Genomic DNA, 19662 nt, shown 5'->3' with positions numbered 1-19662 from the left:
GTGGGAGAACCTCTGGGGGAATCAAGGATGAAAAAGGACCTGGGGGTCTTAGTAGATGATAGGCTCAGCAATGACATGCAATGCCAAGCTGCTGCTAACAAAACTCCAGGGATAAAGCGATAATTCTCCCGCTCTACAAGACTCTGGTCCAGCCGCACCTGGAGTATGCTGTCCAGTTCTGGACACCAGTCCTCAGGAAGGATGTACTGGAAATGGAGCGAGTACAAAGAAGGGAAACAAAGCTAATAAAGGGTCTGGAGGATATTAGTTATGAAGAAAGGTTGTGAGCACTGAACTTATTCTCTCTGGAGAAGAGACGCTTGAGAGGGGATATGATTTCAATTTACAAATACCGTACTGGTGACCCCACAATTGGGATAAAACTTTTTCATGGACGTGAGTCAAGACACATGGCCACTCATTAAAATTAGAATAAAAGAGGTTTAACCTTAAACTCTGTAGAGGGTTCTTTACTGTAAGAGCGGCAAGGATGTGGAATTCCCTTCCACAGGCAGTGGTCTCAGAGGGGGGGCATTGATAGTTTCAAAAAACTATTAGATAAGCACCTGAATGACCACAACATACAGGGATATACAATGTAATACTGACATATAATCACACACAAAGGTTGGACTTGATAGACTTTTTTTAACCTCACCTACTATGTAACTATTTGTAACTATGTAGTTATCATGTGAAAAAAGGTGTCTCCACTGAAGCTTTATCACCAATCCTTGTTTCCAGAACTACTCAAAATCTTTAAAACCCAATAGTCACAGGGACAGAACGTGAGGTAAAATCTTCTGAACAGGGGCAGAGACAGCAAAACAAATGTTAAAGGGGTGTTAACCCTTCCCTATGTAATCCAAAAAATGTTTTGGCTGGAGTTACACTTAAAAAATGTACCTGTTCCAACTTACATGCAAATTCAACTTAAAGTGGAGTTCCACCCAAAAGTGGAAATTCCGCTTATCTGCTTCCTGTTTTTGACACTTTCGGGAGACGGTGCAACAGTGTCGCCCCTCGGAAGTTCGGCCCACTGCTCTTTCCTCCGCCGCTGGGCCAATTAGAAAGTGCAGCGCACTTCGTGCATGCGCAGTTGGGAACTGGCTGTGAAGTAGAAAGGCTTCACTGCTGGTTTCCCTTACGGTGAATATGGTGGCGGCAGCACCTGACAGCCGATCCGAAAATCGGCTGAGGTGCCGACATCACAGGTTCCCTGGACAGACAAGTGTCTATGTTTTAAAAGTCAGCGGCTACAGTATTGGTAGCTACTGACTGACTGAAAATTTCCCCAGGCGAAACACCTCTTTAAAGAACAAAACCCACAGGACCTATCTTGTTTGTGAACCAGGGACTGCCTGTATATATGAACTGTTTTAATGCACAGACAAGTGCGTAAGCTCACTTTTCCTTATTATAGAGAATGAATGTTGATTAGTCACCTACTCACACCCCCACCCTGCTGATTAGGCAATAATGCAGCAGCTGCACACTGATAAAGCAGGACCTCCGCTACTACCGCCTGTAAGCAAGCTTCCAGTGACTGGAAGCATCTTCCTTCAAAGCAGTATGCAATAAAAAAGAGGCCTCACTTACAGCTCTGGTGTGAGGAAGAATATGAGAAACCACTATAAAAACAGCTTTTATACTAGCAATATCTTTAAAATATACCTCATTATTTTGATGATGACATAACAAATGCAAGATTGGATTGTCATATCTGTCTGGAGTTTGGTTTTAGATATTTTACCCCCCAAAATTACCCTGGTTTTCTGTACAAACCAACTATGCCAGACAATTCCTTCTTTTCTGCATAAGACAGTCAACTGTTATCATCTTTGGACATTAAACAATTTAAAATGATTAAAAAAAGACAAAAAACAGCGTTTAAAGTATTAAACATGTCCTGAGTCTTATGGTCCTTTGACAGTATTTTGAAAAGAGCTCAGCTCAGCTGAAAAGGGTCTTTGGAAATTCCTAATAAAATGGAGGCAGCTATGAAAAAGTTATTTAAAAACTCAAATACTGAAGTAGTTAAATAATAGGCCGGTTTGTACAAGCCCTAGAGGAGAACGAAAACCTGTACAGGACTAGGATTGTACTGAACCGCCTATTATGTTGTTATCTACTAGTCATTTTCAGGGTCAAGGAACACTTTATTTTTAATACCATTAGTCTTCTCCCCTCCGCCCAACACACAACTTTTACAAACAAAACAAAAGAAAATGACCAATTAAGCCAGAAATATCATGTTGAAATCTCGTGTTAGGCTGATGACGATTCCCTGCCAGGCCGCATCCTTTACATTCAAAGGAATTTAATAATCTCAAGTGATGAAAACAGCTTGTGAAAGTGCTGTGTGCAGGAACGCAGCTCCCCTGACCTGTGTCCATGGAACTGAGCACTCCACAGCGCACAGAGCAAAAATCACTAGGCCAAAAACAGCTGGCTGACAAAGCTATGAAGCAGCAGGGAATGTGGCTGCTTTATTGTTTATCTTTTGTTTATGAGGCTACATTCAAGTTTAATTATACCTTTAAATTAAGGTCTAACAGGCGTCAAGAGAATTCTTCTTCCACAAAGAGGGAAAAAAGGCAGAGTGAAAAGGATGTATTTTCACAACACCGGGGTTTCCAAGTAACTTAACATATAGAATTAGAGAATGTTTCATTCTGCTAGCAGCATTTGCATTTTATAGTTTAAAGGCACATTTAAACAAAACGTAAAAAAAAAAAAAAGAAAAAGGTTACTGCGGGGTTATAATGTTATAGGACAGTCAGAAATAACACTGACTATGGAAAAGAGAAGGTGTTTATGTAAATATGCAAGCATATATCATTCCACTGATCAACTGTATGTATAGAGTTCTGTAATAGAACAGTATGTAATCAATGATAGTGTATGCATAGTCAACATTTTTTTAGCTGTGGATAGAGCATGGAATGGTTAAAATCATGTCAGTTTATATTTGCTATGTCCCACTTGGGAGATTTCCCTTCACTTTCTGTCCCAGGAATTCAACATAAAGTGAGAGGAAATCTTTACAAAGTGAGATGATTTCCCCTGTTGGACAGTTGTCACTGGAACCAGGGTCTCCATTGAAACATTTACACTCACTTCTTCTTTTGGTGACAACAAGGGATGAGCTTGGGTTTGGTGAGAACTTAGGTTCAGACTAAAACCCTGAAGGAAGCTGTCAATCCCATCTCCAAACAACTGTGGCCGGGACATTCCGCGCCCTGGGTGCAATTGATTGGGCAGCAGTGTTTGGCAGTGAAAGCTTCCTTCGGGGTTTGACTCAGACCAAACTCATCCCTAGTGACAACTGTAAAACTGGGTAACTCAGACAGCAGTAACAACCTAACAGTGGTTCTAAGCCTTCCCTATTCTATCCAAAGATTTTTTTACAAGTACTCTCCAGTTAGATATATAAGATTTGCTTTTAAGGACCAGGGAACATCTGATTATAAGTTTCATATCTCTCTGCTCTAGCGGAATCACTATGGTTGGGCTATCCTTATTTTTAGTTGCCCTGAATCCAAATCTGAGTAAATGTTACAATGTTCTCGGCATTGCCATGTCTGGAAGGAAGATTTCCCTGCACAAAATCATATGGTAAGAGGATGCAGTTCCCCTCCGGAGCTCTGGGAAAAGCCTGTTGATTGTCTTAGACTAGTGACGGTGAACCTTGGCACCCCAGATGATATGGAACTACATTTCCCATGATGCTCAACTACACTGCAGAGTGCATGAGCATCATGGGAAATGTAGTTCCAAAACATCTGGGGTGCCAAGGTTCGCCATCACTGCCTCCTTCCAAGTCACCCCTTGCCTCTGCCCTTACCCACTTCTGAACACTGTCCCTTGGTTCCACCCCCCCTACCCACTTCCCAGTTCTGCCCATTTAGAGAATAGAGAACCAAGTATCATTTTGTGGTGCTAAATAATTTGTATAGAATTTGATTATTGATAACTAGAAATGCAGTAAAATGGATCCCCCCCAGCAACAACAACAGATCCCCTCAGCAACAATTGATGCACACTGCAACAAAATACTCCTCAACATTAGATTTCCCAACAGCCATCATCAATAGGCCATCCCAGCAACAACTGACCCCCCAAGCAAACAATAGATCCCCCAATAACAACAATAGACCCCCCACGCAGCACCAGATCCCCTAGCAGCCAGCATCAATAGACCATCCAGCACATCCCACCATTCCTTGCCATTGCATACATCCAGTGCTGGAGTTGCTGGAGCTGTGTTTCCCCACGTTCCCACCAAAAAAAAGCCCTGGGTATGAGTGCAATGTTTCTTGGAAACCTTTTTCCCAAGCACTGACTATTTGTATTTGTTGTCTAGAGATGTTCCTAAAAAATGTTGGCAATAGTACATGGAAGTTGTCTGTAAGGCAGAATAGAATGGTTTCCTAATTGGATGATAGTTGGCAGGTGTATGAGGCACAGTAATGGTTGTCTATTTAGAGAGTGATGGAAAGCAACCATTTGAAGACTGCATCTGTCCATATAGCTGGTCTTCCCATGACCACATCTGTTGTCTTCGACTGGATGTGGAGACTTGGCCTATGCACGTGACGTCTGGTCCTTACCCATTTGGTTTACACATGCATAGACAAATCAACACTTGCTGCATAACATAAACCTATTGTATTATGTAATGTTGTCAGACATTTCAGGCCATTACAATGCCCCATGTTGAGAACTCCATGTCAACTATTTTTACTACAGAAGTATTTATAATAAACCCACACTGTATGTGTGTATATATGTACTGTAATAGTGTTTATATGATCCACCTTGAATTATAGATGTATTACTTAACAGTCATGTCTTTACATTGTAACCTTGCCACTGAAACAAACAGTGTTTCACATTGCCTACGGCTACGCAGAAAGTAAGCTGTGTCCAGCAAAATATTACCATCTCCAACCCCAGTGTTTGGCACTGCAAACAAACATTATTTTCCAACCATGGAATCAGAATAGAATTTGCACCTACACCAGGAGGGAGGGTCAGCTATCTTTACTGCCTCAGCTTGCCCTAATATGCAGTCAAAAGGTCATCTACAATATGCATACATAAATCAAGTTAACTTAGTAGTCAGGCATGATAACTAGACAACATCCAGCTATAATATTTTAAGTTTTATTGTCCCACGGACAGAAGCATCAAATATATATGGTGGAAACAGCTTTCCTGTGTTTTTTTTTAGTGTGTTTTATTCCCAGGTGATACGATCTAACTATATAACATCAGTTTTTAATCATCACAATATTCCAGATGCCAACCTGTAAGCTGAGCAGTAGTGAATAGTGTAGTTAACTGTTTATTAGCAACAAATCTGAGTGCCAGCTTATTATTTGGCCTGACATTTGCATGAAGCCAGTTCTAGACTTGCGCATACCCTCTACAATGCAAAGGGCTAATAATGAAAAACACATATCATTTTTTCATGAAGAAAATAATAATACAATACAAATTTATTTTTTTTCAGTTTTTTTGATGACGAAGACCCATGTTCATTTTCTAAAAACAAGTGGTATTAAAATAACAACTCATGAGCTAAATTCCTCATTTACAGGAATCTATGACTTTCAGTAGTAAAATGCCAACTGCTTGTACCTATATAATGTTTCTGTTTGTAAACTAAACCTTTTTAGAAGACAATTATCGTGAGATACAACATCATCCGAGTGAATCTACGTCACATATAAAAATACATTTTAAATGATAATACACAGATTTATAACTAGGGTGAAAACTCATTGGGCAAATACACTTGGAGGGAGAGGTGATGCTCTTTTCCAGGAAATGAGATGCAATTATTTTGGTTGGTTTATGAAAGAAGTAAATTTTATACTTTTCCAGTACTCATTCAGGTTTAGATATAAATAATTTTTTATTCTTTTTACAATGGTTGGCTGCTTAAAAACAAGTTACTGGCCCATCATATCTTTGGATCTGTTTGTAAATAATCCACCTACTTACTAACCTTCCACATCCCATTTCTGGAAGGCTTATCTGTGTTTTTTTCTAGATCGGCCGATGGAAACACGCCTTAGAATAAAGCGGTACTTTCCACATGTGCTGCTATGACCAATAAACATTAGCACATGAGCCCAGAAAATCTACAAGCAAAAATACATCGTAGACCGACATGTACCGTGTATTAAAAATACATGTGTAATGGATAAAAAAAGCTATAACAGCAAGTTCAACAACTGAAAAAAATCATTCATGAGCATAAAAGAAGTAACTGTAAAACCTATGAAGCTTAAATAGTTTAATTCACACATGTCCATTTGAAAGAGTTACCGCAAACACTGATCTTACCACGTGCTAGAAGTGTCAAACATCTGTCAAAGTAAGATGCATGTCGCCTTCGGGGAAACAGGCACTGATCATATCATCAGCTTTCCAGATGTAAATAAATAAATGGATGTTACAAATAGAATCAATAGCTACAGAAACTGAATATACCAGCTTTCCTGGCTCCAGACTGGTTTGATTTCTTCTTTTCTACTCCATGTGAAACTACAGCAATCATTTTGGTTTCTATGATAAAATAATATTGTTTTGGCCTTCCAAAAAAAATGAATGCACTATTTAATACATCTCCTATGAGGCAGAATATTATGTAACAATGAAAACTGAAGTCTGGTTTCCTCAACAGAGCAACACAGATTTTGCTCACAGTGTGAGATGGAACATATACAAAGAGACAGCTGTTTGCACTTAAGTAATAGTGCTGGGTCCAGCAATGAAGGGGTGCCTGTGATTCCAGCACTCTACAGTTGCTGTTCCAGCCTGTCTTGGAATTCAGTCTATGCCCAAATGGGGGCTTCTCCTGCTGCTGTGACATGGGTTAACCCTTCACTTTGCTTGACGAAGAAGCCCTCATTACTCCAATGTGTGCCATAAGAAGACATAGGGGTTGATTTGCATGGTAGCCAATTAGCTTCTAACATCAGCTTGTTTAATTAAGCTTTGACAAAAAAACCCCAAAAAAACCTGGATGCTGATTGGTTTCTCTGCAGAGCTACACCAGATTTTGCACTCTCTAGTTTTAGTCAACCCCATAGGGCTCTCTAGCTCTAGAGCAGCCTTTCTCAAACATTTAAACTCAGAAGAACCCTTGAACAAACGTTCCACTTTCAAGAAAACGCTCTAATTATTACTATATCTACAGCTCATAGTACATTAGTGTGATGATCAGTGGGAAGAATGATCCTTACACTTGTGATCATTAGGACGAATCCCCCCTTACATACAGATAGCTAAAAAGATCAATGGTGCCAGTAGGAACTTAAATGAGAGGCAGACATTGCTCATTGCTCAAGAAACTCCTAATTTATTGAAAAACAGGAACTTCTTGCAATAAATGAAGACGTAAAATCTGGCAGCCTAAAACAACTTGAATAAAATCCATAGAAACTCTTATGCCCCGTACACACGATAGGATTTTCTGATGGAAAATGTGTGATAGGACCTTGTTGTCGGAAATTCTGACCGCGTGTAGGCTCCATCACACATTTTCCATAGGAATTTCCAACACACAAAGTTTGAGAGCAGGCTATAAAATTTTCCGACAACAAAATCTGTTGTCGGAAATTCCGATTTTGTGTAAACAAATCTGACGCACAAAGTGCCACGCATGCTCAGAATAAATTAAGAGACGAAAGCTATTGGCTACTGCCCCGTTTATAGTCCCGACGTACGTATTTTACATCACCGCGTTCAGAACGATCGGATTTTCCGATAACTTTGTGTGACCGTGTGTATGCAAGACAAGTTTGAGCCAACATCCGTCGGAAAAAGTCCATGGATTTTGTTGTCAGAATGTCCGATCAATGTCCGCCCCTGTGTACAGGGCATAATAATGATCCAATAAGACACAAAGATAATCTATAATAACAGCTGGGTTGACGCATTTCAACCCCACTGCTGGCCTTAGTCGAAGTAGGGTTGAAACGTGTTAACCTTGTTGTTGTTATGAATTTTCCTTATGTCTTATTGGATCATTAAAAGAGAAGTATTTTTTTTTAATTTATTTACCCATCATACTTACCTAAGTGGATGCAGCATCATCTGTCCCCCTGCGCCTCTGCACTGAGAACCGAGCCATTGAAAGTTCCCTGAGCAGAGAGCTGCTGCCTGTCAGTCAGCATCTCTCCGCTCTGCCCCCCCATGCTCAATGGAGCATTGAGCTGTGGAGGGAGCGGCCGCCTCAGGCTCTCAGCGGATCGCTGGACTTCTCCTTTAATAAAGTTTCTACGGATTTTATTCAAGTTGTTTCAAGCTGCCAGACATTTACTTCTTCATCTACAATCTTGGAAGGTATGTGCAGCATTTGTGCTGAGACGGACAACTACACTTCATCCTGTTATTTAAACATTTGATGTGGCTTGTAGCACCAGACATTTATATTTCCTGCAAAAAAGACCTATTGCGGCTGCTCTCTGTCCTTGTGCAGGGAGAATGATCTTGTATCTGCCCCCTTTCTGTCGTTTTTTGCAGGCCTGTAATGGGTGGGGCCAGGCAGGTGCCTCCCACAGCGCTCCTCTTTGCACAGGCTATGTACAGTACAGTAATAAGTTCACTTTAACTTTTACAAGGTAATATCTGGGTGCACCAAAGCATTTGGTGCATGCAAAGTGGATTTATATTCTTTGTGGCTATTAAGGAATATACTTCAATGAAAGTTTTTTGTGCCCAGAGCTCAGCTATAGGAGGATTTTGGTTTGATTTTGTGTGGTCCAAAATTGTAACATAAAATGCTACTCTGGACTCCCAGTGGTGCCACCTTTGATAACACATCAAACATACGTTACACACACAAACTCTGCTATTCAGGTGGGTTATGTTTCATCTGGCTGAAACACTGGGCAGGAACTGGAATGAAACATGCCACCGATCAATCGCGTGCTCAATAAGAATACAACTAGTGCCTGATAAAGTCTAACTGTTTACATGGCAGGGTCAACTTAGGGATACACAGTCGCTGGCAGAAATGTCTAGGTAACTTTAGTAAAAGATACTGTTTATAAGATACTGTATACACATTTAACATGTGTAATACTTCTTAGAACACAAGTATAGCTCAGCGACTTTCAAAGTCATGCTCTGCTGGTCACATAGCTGCTATTTATTAATGGGGTTTAATTACTAAAACTAGAGAGTTCAAAATCTGGTGTACCTCTGCACAGAAACCAATAAGCTTCCAGTTTTTGTTTATCAAAGCCTAATAGAACAAGCTGAAGTTATAAGATAATTGGCTACCATGCACAGTTGCACCAGATTTTGCACTCTCCAGTTTTAGTAAATCAACCTCAATGTGTTTTGTGTTTAACATCTGTCTGGATCACCCCACAACATGCAATCAGCTTCAAACTTGCACTGGAGATGACTTGAAACAAGAACTGGCACTGCAGTAATGAGAAAATCACATGATAAGCACTAAACAGTTAACATGCATATCAGATGGAATATAGACCTGGTTGGTGCATTGATCTACAGAAAAAATGAATATTTGGTCAGCATCGCGAGCTGCCCACTGATAACTCCAAGCACCAGAATATTTTGGGTTAATATTACAACTGACAAAAAGTTCAGCCTATCTACGAGCAACTAGTTTCAACTAGTAAACTTCAAATTGGGGGGTTTATTTACTAAAATTTGAGAGGGAAAAATCTAGTGCAGCTGTGCATGGTAGTCAATCAGCTTCTAACTTCAGCTTGATCAATTAAGCTTTGACAAAAAAAAAAAAACATGGATGCTGGTTTGAAAGCAGAGCTGCACCAGATTTTGCACTCTCCAGTTTTAGTAAATCAACCCCAAGATGTCTTGTCTGTTATCACATTCTCTAAATATTTATGTGTCTAGGAACAAAGATTACTTGAATAGTCACCAATTCCACTGATTTGCCTGAACATTTATTTTTATGTAGAATAACATAAATATGCGAGAGTGTAATCACTGCCTAAAGGCAAGAGCTGCACAGCTGACTTGTGCTCATAATAGATGACGATCTGGGGCCTCTCACAGACAAGTGACTGTAAGTGGAGTTTGTACATGGTTACAACAAATATTTAACGGAATAATAACACAAATAAAGAGCTTGCAGCACTGGCGTGTGAATAATGTGCTGGAATCCAGTGTGTGTGATCTGTGTGTGAACCCTCTGGGCAGTTTAGCAAAACCTGTTCCTGAGGGTAAAGAATTCCATCTCCACCACCTCCCCTTCCCACCATCCGCATGTCCATCATACGGAATTCTTATACTTCACTGCTAGTCTAAGCAGCTCTACATGAGCTACAGACTGACAGTATTTCATAGCTTGAAAGCTTGCTTTTGGTACAGATTAGTACAAAATTGCCCAACCTCTCCTGTAACTTTCCTAAACTTAATACACATAACAAAAAAGTGAATAAGCACTGCAGGTGATGTTTAGAACAACCAAGCTATTTCCACCTGTCATTTTCTAAGATTAAAATAAAAAATAAAAATAAACACCTGATTGGTTGCTTGCTATGGGAAATGGCCTATTAATAAAAGTGACCCTACCAATTCTATATGGTAAAAACTGCAATAATGTGCAAAATGCGCTAATGTGTAATAACTATTTATATTCCAGACTACTGGAGATATACCAGTACCAAAGAATTCTAATAGGTTGTAATGGCTTACTTTGCACTATATAGATAAGAGTGCAGTAAAGCAGGAAGTGCAAAGGCTGGAAATAAAATGTGCTATTGTGTTTTATACATTTACCTACTTGTTGTTTAAGAAAAGTTTAATACAACCGTTAAAACATAGGTATTGAAGCTTGAGCTGCTTTCTGCAATATAAATATGATTCTCATATGATATAAAACTGTATCTTTTATGATAGAGAAGTCCAATAAGTATCAGCAAAATAAAAAGTAAACCATACAATGGCAGCAAAGAATGAATGCAATGGACAATATTCCTAGTGAAGGGATCACTGACATACATTTCTAACTTGTATCTTCTCACAGTTTGCTAGTAAAATCCTCTATGTATGATGCTAAAGGAGGCCCACAACTTCATCCTGTGTACAAAAATCTGTAGCATTTAGGGCCTGAGAAATGGCAGACAACATACTGATGGGAAGTTCCACACACACAACACGGCCAATGGTATGATCTAACCAGTAAACGGCTTCCATACACTTCACTATATCACTGAGAAGTTCACAATGTACACAGAGCTATATAGCAACCCAGCAAACACATTCCACACAATCCACGCAGCCCCATAGAACACACAGGCCTTTATATATTAACACAAAGAGTCATGTTATGAAGTAACGCCTAGCAACCCTTCAGAAACCATCCTTCTACAGTCTGCAAAACTTCCACATAAAGAGTGTTGCAGATACTGATTGGAGATCTGTCTCGCAGTGGTGCGACAAATGGCAGAAGAATTATTTTGCAGAATCGTCTCAAAGATGCAAAACGATGGGGGAGATTTACTAAAGCTGGTGCACACAGAATCTGGTGCAGTTGTGCATTGTAACCAATCAGCTTCCAGGTTTTATTGTCAAAGCTTAACTGAGCAAGCTGAAGTTAGCAGCTGATTGGTTACTATGCACAACTGCACTAGATTTTGTGTGCACTGGTTTTAGTAAATCTTCCCCAAAAATTGTATGTGCAACACAATGTATTCCAAGATGGAAGACGTCTTATTTACCTCTACTTTTCTGATCACCAATACAGTGGTATTTCTTTATAAATTTGTCGCAACAATTGTGTCAGACAGTAAAAGTGTCACAAATAAGAAATACATACATTTGTCAAACAAACCAGTACTAACAACGAAAATGGGTTTCATGAACTTGGAACAAGGCCTCCGACTACATCCACACTGCCAGAAATACAGTATGTTGCAAATGCCTTATTGAATCGCCTTCTATATCTAGCTGATTGATAAAGGCTGCTGCACATGGCTGTCTTTCACAAGACTCTACGAAACAAAGGCCAGAGACATCTGAATGCAGCCCCCTAGTCAGCTTAGAAAAAACAACCTGAAATTCAGTATTAATTATATAAAGACTTGTGTGTATTTTAGTTATTGCAGCTTACGGACTGTCTATTTTATTAAACAACCAAAAGAGACTCTAATGCTTGAAATTAAAGGGAATGCAATACAATGAAGGTAACAAAATTGACAACACCAAGAACTGGTGAAACAACCTTACCATAAGAATCCAGGGAGGAACATAAACATTTCATAATACCATTACCAGACAGACCCAATAAATGGGATTGTTAGTAGCATGCTTCTTATGCCATCTGACTCTGAAAGTCAAGGCATGTCAACTAATGCAATATTCAGGTGTTCTACAAGGGTTTGAACCCTATACCCTATATGCTTTATCAATGGATTTAGATTACAGCCATGCATCTAAAGGACAGACATCTTAAATGTATCTAATACAGCAAACACAAGGATGTTACACTTATGAACTTAATTTTGGTTCTTGGTATATGGGGTTGTATAGGGATAAAACTTCTGACATGTTGTGGTGTTAGAGAAATCATTATAACCAAATCAGACTGCTATACAGTATCTTGTTCTCTATGAATATATATTTTATAGACACATTTTTACTATGGCTAAACATTCCTTTCTTGCTTCAAACACTACAAATGTATTTGAAGCAACAATCAAGCTGTCAGGTGTAATTCAGGTATGTTGCTGAACTGCTAATGAAGGTAAGATGACTTTCCTGGTATACGAATGAATGTATTATGGACAATAGTTGTTATAGTTAAAGTGAGTCCTACCTTGTTCACTGCTGTTGTCCCCACTCTGTGAAGCGTGGCCACCACTGGAGGGTCCCGGCGTTCCAGCAGAATGCGTGGATACTGCATCATCGTGATCTCGCCATGAGGCAGGATTCTGATGTTAGCCCCGATCAGAAAAGAGGACAGCCATAAAAAAATTGAAAAGGAAAGTTAGGTAATGAAAATGACCCATCAGCAAGAAAGTCCTGCTTCAGCACATGGAAACACCAACATATAAATACAAATTCTTCTCATTCCATCCAGTGTTATTTTTATTTGTATTTTTGATGATTAGCTGTAATTGTATGTTGTACTAACCAGAGGCGTGTATAATTTTTTTCTTTTTCTCAGTCCAACAAGGAACATTGTTGACTTCAACATTTATATGTATGTCTGCACAAATCCTAGAACACTTTGCATTTCATTATTCTGCTTTTTTTCTCAAATGTGTGCTGCTAATATGTTATATTTGAGAATATGCTAATTAGTTGCACACACGTTGCACATCACCCTGACTCATCTGCATACTAGAGATTCCCAAAATGAAAACTGAGCATTCGATATGTAAAAAAAGAATACACAAAAAGCACCACCGAAACACCATATCTGAACTGCGTCAGTGTTTTGGCAGATCCATGAATATCATTGAGATCTGAATCTTATGACTCAAATAGTGCACAATGAATGTCAGATTCAGGATGTGATGTATTTTAGTAATATTATTACTAACACAATTCTTCATATCAGGCTAAACTTTCTACTATGGTACATCTTTAAAGACAAAGGGGTTGATTTACTACAAGCAAATAGACTGTGCACGTTGCGTAGTGCAATTATACTCTGCATGAGCAGTTGCTCTAGAGCTTAGTAAATGAGCAGCAGATGCTCTGCCGACTTCCATCATCCAATCACGTGGAAGCAAAAATATTTCGACTTCCATCATCCAATCACGTGGAAGCAAAAATATTTCTTTAAAATTTTTCTTGCATGTGTTTGGGTATTCTTTGTAAAGTGAAGCTTTACCTAATTAAGAGCCACTTGGAGCCACTGCATTTGCAGAGTACAACTGCACTTTCCAAATTGCACAGTCTATTTGCCTTTAGTAAATCAACCCCAAAGCGTAGAATAAAGCAGATACAAGTCTCTTTCCTGCATTGTACCATACACTATTCCCTGCTACTCTGAACAAAAGAAACTTATGGGGCAGTTTTGCTTTCCTAAAGAGTATAATATTTATGTCATTCTGTCCTATCAAGTTAAAGGAGAAGTCCAGCCAAAGCTCGTTTGGCTGGGCTTCTCCTATGGATCACAGGACTGCAATTCGTTTTGCACTCCTGTGACCAGTTTTCAGCAGAGAGTGGACAGAAGTCTGCTCCCTGCTGATGTCACGGATACCAGTCCAGGCACCGCATCATCCCGACAATGGAAGTCTGGATCCGACAGGTGCCTGGACTGATACCCATCGCAGCCTCTCAGAGAGCCACTGAGAGCCTGATATGGCCACTCCGCCCCTCCACAACTCAACGCTCCAATGAGCATGGAGGGAGACGAGCAGAGAGCTGTGACTGACAGTCTACAGCTCTCTGCTCACGGAGCTGTGAAAACCGAGTGATTGCCGATGTTCGATCACTTGGTTTTCAGTGCAGAGGAACAGGGGGACAGATGCTGCATCCACCTAGGTAAGTATAAATCTAAAAAGAAAAGAAACCCGTACTTCTCTTTTAAAGTATAACTATAGGCAAAACCTTTTTTTTCATTTTGGATAGAGCAAGGGAGGGTTAAAACCAGGGTGGATTTGGTTTAAATCAAGTCGATTTAAGTCACGCTTTAAATCATGATTTAAATCGCTAATAAAAAGGCTTAAATTAAATCAACTCGATTTAAATCGATTTTTAAAGAGCAACTGTCATCTCTGTCTGCAGCGGCTCCTCCTCTGACCCGCTGTGGACTCATGGCAGTCCCATTCACTTTAACGGCTGGTGATGCTGCAGTGACGCAATAAGGTGAGGGACGTGGCGGCAGCAGGTGAGTGGATGCCCGCTAACAGGCGCTGCCATAATGGATCTGAAATGACAGGTGCTCTTTAAATGTAAGGACTTATTCTTACTTGTAGTTAGAAAATGATACAAAATGAAGGTTTCCTATTTAGAATAATAAGCTGTCAGGTTAGTAAAACAGCGATATATGAACCAATTCAATCATACAGTTTGTAGTGTACATAGATTTGCAAAACAATGGGATAAAGGAATATTCCTGAACTTTATTTTATCTTATGGTTACTGTGAAATTGTACGAATGCATCAAAGCAGTGCATGTTATCTCAGCTTGCAGAACCAAAAATTTAAATATTGCAGAATATACAGCCTCATGCTACAAAAACTATCTTTAGATTTTTACTCCAAACGCATTTTATTAAATCTGATTTAAATTTAAAAAATCTGATTTTTTTAGATTTTTTAAAAAAATTAATTGATTTTAATCCACCCTGGTTAAAACCCCATAGCCAAACAGTCCCTGCAAATTAGGGGGGTTCCTTAGGGTCCCACCAGAGCTAGTGTCCCCATTGGAAGATTTCCCCTCTATTACTTTTCTGGGGACAACCCAAAATTTGGGATTTTCTTTTACTTTCACTTTCAATGATAATGGTAAACAGGACAAACAGAGAGGGTGAATCTCCTGAACAGGGGCAACAAAAATAAACAGCAATAAAAGCTGAAAAGCATTCTAATACCTCTGCACTCTGTCCAAAACTAAAAAAAAAAGTTTTGCCTTTAGTTATACTTTAAAGTGTAATCCCACTTTTGTTTAAGCTGAACTCTGGGCAGACATAAAAGACACAAATGAATGATGCTCTACATTCATAATAGATTTTTAAATGTAGTTTTTTATTGCAAGCAATGTAAGTTCCTGAATTTGACAAGACAAAAACCTCTTGCAGTACCCTGTACAAAAGAACTCAGATTTGGAGAGGAATAAACAGCACAAGGAGGCAATTAGTTGTGCTACATATGCTACCAAGGGACATGCCGATAGAAGGAAAGAGCAGAGTGACAGAGAAATGAAATTATCAGTCAGATGCTTCTCCTTTCACTGTCCAATGACAGGCTATGGACAGGACAAGGCTTATAAGTGTTAAAGCAGACCTTTTTCCTGAAAGACAATGTGGGTGTACCTGGCTCCGGCAACTATCACAGTTGGATATTTTTATTTTTTTAAGTGCTGTCTTATTTTTTTGTGCTGCAGGGCAGCACTTCTCCCTTTCTCTCCTAGGCAAGAATGACATTGCGCATGTCTGCACAGATGTGCTGAAGTGCTCTGCCTGGCTTTGGGACCCAGCACAGAGACCTTCAGCACGTCTATGCACATGCAGGTTTCCATGCGAAAGTGCGCAAGAATGGCGCAGTGAAAGGGGGCTGAAACCGCTTTTCCTGCCCATGCATGAGCACAGCTAGGAGTGTCTGCAGATGTGCTGCAGAGCTCTGCCAGGTCCTGAAGGTCACACAGAGCCCTTTGGCACATCTACGCATGTGCCAGTCAATCAAAAAGTGGTGGCGGTAGGAGGCGGGGGGTTGAGTCACTATCAAGGGGACTGAAGTTCCTCTAAAGTTAACTGCAGCAAAGAAAATAAAGACTCTTGCCCTGCCGGTCAGGGTTATGCTGTGTCAGACCTGTGCAAAACTCAGGATTGGATAGACAGAAATATTTGTTTAATAGGTAAAACAGCTCCCATATTTCGAAATGTTTGCCTGGGATTCAGCTTTAATAATCCGGATGGGAAGGTCCCTGTGCAGTAACTGGGAAACCCAGAAGTAGCTGCAGGAAGTAGGAAAGTGGGACACGTGTGTAAGCTACAATTCCAATGGTATCCAGCAGAGAGGACTTTGTAATGAAGTTGCAAAAAATAAAGACTGCAGCCTAAAATGTGCAATACATCTACAGAATTCTTTACATAAGGCTTGTTTTAGGTATTGTTTTCTTGTTTTTAAAGAAGTCTCATTTTAGACTTTCTCTGTCCACTCTTGCTGGGTATATGGGCAACCACCAAACTTCTCTCCTGATAATCAACTGCTCGGAATATTATTTGGGTAGGGTGAAACATTCAATTTTCAAACGGGTTGCATCGGTGTATAAGCAGCTCTTAAATGATCACATTTATTGTCTTTTACACAATATCAGCAGTTGGTATCTGTATAGACCTCCCATATCTGTCAGATTTATCCACGGCTCTGAATGGTCAAATCTGTTCCAGACTGGGCTGTCCTCTACCAAGAGGGAGAAGTTTTACTCTGCCTGATTTGCACATGTTCAGGCAGCTTTAAAAAGTCTTGTGCTTATATTAAGATAACTCATTAGCTACAACATAGACCTTGCAGTGCCTCTCAAGGGCCATTTGGCAATGGGCTAGGCAGATGGCAGTCACTCCTGCTGTTCAACATATGACGTCACAAGGATGAAGAAAGTAAGGCAGATGCTGTACTCAGGCTGACAGAAGGAATTTCAGATTTACAGTAACTGCTCATCTCTCAGATTTAACATTCCTCGTTGCAAAGCGCTACTGAGCATACACTATGAAACTTTCAATCTAAAATGACTATGCACTGCAGAAATGACTGATAAGACAAGCCTAGAGGAAGTTTCAAACATAAATTGCCTGCCTTCACAGTGTGAGGGCCAACATCCCCTGCTGTTCATATGCACATTAAAATGAGCATCTACTGGAGAGACTGGAGAGACTCTGACCACAAGACAGAACACCAATGCTGTATCTTGGCCTATGCCAACAAGGCCCAGGCCTAGGGCGGCACTTTGCATGGGAGCAGCACGAAAAGAGTCCCTGCCGGCTTCTGCTACACTTTTAGTGTAGCATCAGTCTTATGGGGTGAACTGGGCTGGGAGGCAAATCCGTCTGGCGCCCCCATAAAGCGGCCGCTCTGCTGCCGGTATGATAATACCGGCAGGGCTGCCATCAGAGGGGGACAGCCCATACATATGTAAGTGTCCCAAGGGGCCCAGGCAGCAGACCCCAACCAATCAGTTGTTGTGCGGGCAGTCGGCATTCTGCAACTGTTGGGGAGGGCCCGCCGTTTCTAGTTTTCAGCTACAGAGAGACAGATGCCATGTCGGGAGGCTGAAACTGTCTGGAGGAAAAAGTCAGCTGACGGCAGGCAAGTGGAGTAAAGGGGGAGGAGCGCTCCAATGTGTGAGGAAACCCCATGTCGGGAGAGGTGTAGTGGAGACACGTGAAGGGAACAGTGGCGGCTGGTGCTCAATATTTTTTTGGGGGGGGCGGCGGCAAACAAGCCTTCTCCCTCACTTGCACTGCCGCCAAGCCAGCCCCCCCGACGTGAGATGGACAGGAAGGCAGTCTTACCTTAGGAGATGGCTAGGATCCAGGGTGGGGCTGCTTCTCCTCGCTCCAGCTGAGGGAAAAGCTGAGGCTTCGTCCCTCGGAGGAACAGACATTGCTTCTCCTCCCGGTCGAACAGGAAGTGAGTCCTAAGATTCCCTGGCCAATCAGGTCTCAGGACCCGCTTCCTGATTGGCCGGGAGGAGAATCAGGAAGACAATAGTGAATATTAATTCGCTATTGTCACACAACTGGGTGGGCTCAGGGCACAGTGCTCTGCACTCCGAGCCCACCCTTTTTTAAGCCAATTAGAGCCTCAGGCTTTAATCATGTGCTTCCAAAAAAAACAAAAAAAACCCCCATTGAAATCCATGCGTCCAGTACCCCGCATGGTGATTAGGGGCCAGGCGCATTGATGGGGGGGCGGCGCCCCTGCGCCCCTTATGGACGGGTCGCCGCTGGAAGGGAGCCAGGCAGGCTGTAAGTACCCAGGCTGAAAGGAAAACCACACCAGTTGAGTGGAAATTGCAGGACAACTACCTAGCTGCCACGGGGCTTCTAATCTGGGTAGTAGGGATGGTGAAGACACAAGGGACACTGATATGGTCACCTATACCTGGCAGGTACTTAGTAGGACTCTCATGAAATCCTTTGCTTGTGTCAGTAGTACATACTGTATTAAGGAATCTTAATTTTATTTCTGTTGATTGTTGATGAGAAAAATAAACATTGATTTATTTGTTCTTGCCCCAATCCTTCCTTTGCTCAATGCCTGGACCACATACCTTCATCACTGCGCTATGTTTTCTGCTGCACCATTGGCATGGTTCTATCCTCTTAGTCCTATCCATAAACTTCGCAGAAATTTGTGCTCAAAGTAGAACTATAGGCAACCCTTTTTTTTTCTTATTTTTCATTTTGGATAGAGTAACGGTGGGTTATAGCCCCTGTCAGTTTATTTTTGCCACCTGTGTCCAATTGCAGAGATTTCCTTTCCTGCCCCATAGCCAAACAGGAAGTCAGAGGAAATCTCTGCAAATTAAGGGAATGTCTCCCCCTCCCCCCAGGCCCTCAGAACTAGTATCTCCACTGGAAAATTTCAGGGTGGATCTTAAACAGGAAGGGGTAGATCATATTTAAATTAGGGGGTGCACAAATTTAGTCAAGCCTAGGGCAGCACAAAACCTAAATACACCACTGCAGAACACACCTATCAGAGGAATGTTGGTAAAGGAAATACAATCTTAGAAAAATAGGCAATTATTGAGAATTAAGCAAAGAAAACTTGAATAAAGATTGTATGGTGTGTGTAAGGCAAAGCTGTTATATAAATGAGTAAAACATATAATGCCATGGCAATTTTTATATGATATAAATACGCCTGTAATCTAAATTGAAGCTACTGTGCAATGTGAGCTAACATACCCTGAGACAGATACAGTATCTCACAAAAGTGAATACACCCCTCGTATTTTTGTAAATA

At 40.8% G+C, this 19662-nt stretch overlaps 1 protein-coding gene across 4 annotated transcripts in view; it reads right to left on the bottom strand.

Annotated features, from left to right (window-relative positions):
• The window catches only part of MEIS2 (Meis homeobox 2), a 214330-nt gene that overhangs the window by 169087 nt on the left and 25581 nt on the right, over positions 1 to 19662 (bottom strand). For all 4 annotated transcript variants that reach the window (XM_073609148.1, XM_073609150.1, XM_073609146.1 and 1 more), the window contains exon 7: positions 12833 to 12947. In XM_073609148.1, coding sequence (XP_073465249.1) covers positions 12833 to 12947 — 115 coding nt within the window. The remainder of the gene's footprint in view (positions 1 to 12832; positions 12948 to 19662) is intronic.

Source organism: Aquarana catesbeiana, linkage group LG13 (genome assembly GCF_042186555.1).
Source record: "Aquarana catesbeiana isolate 2022-GZ linkage group LG13, ASM4218655v1, whole genome shotgun sequence".
Classification (NCBI taxonomy): Eukaryota; Metazoa; Chordata; class Amphibia; order Anura; family Ranidae; genus Aquarana; species Aquarana catesbeiana.
Note: the sequence above shows the minus strand (reverse complement) of the source record. Positions and strands in the feature narration are given on the sequence as shown.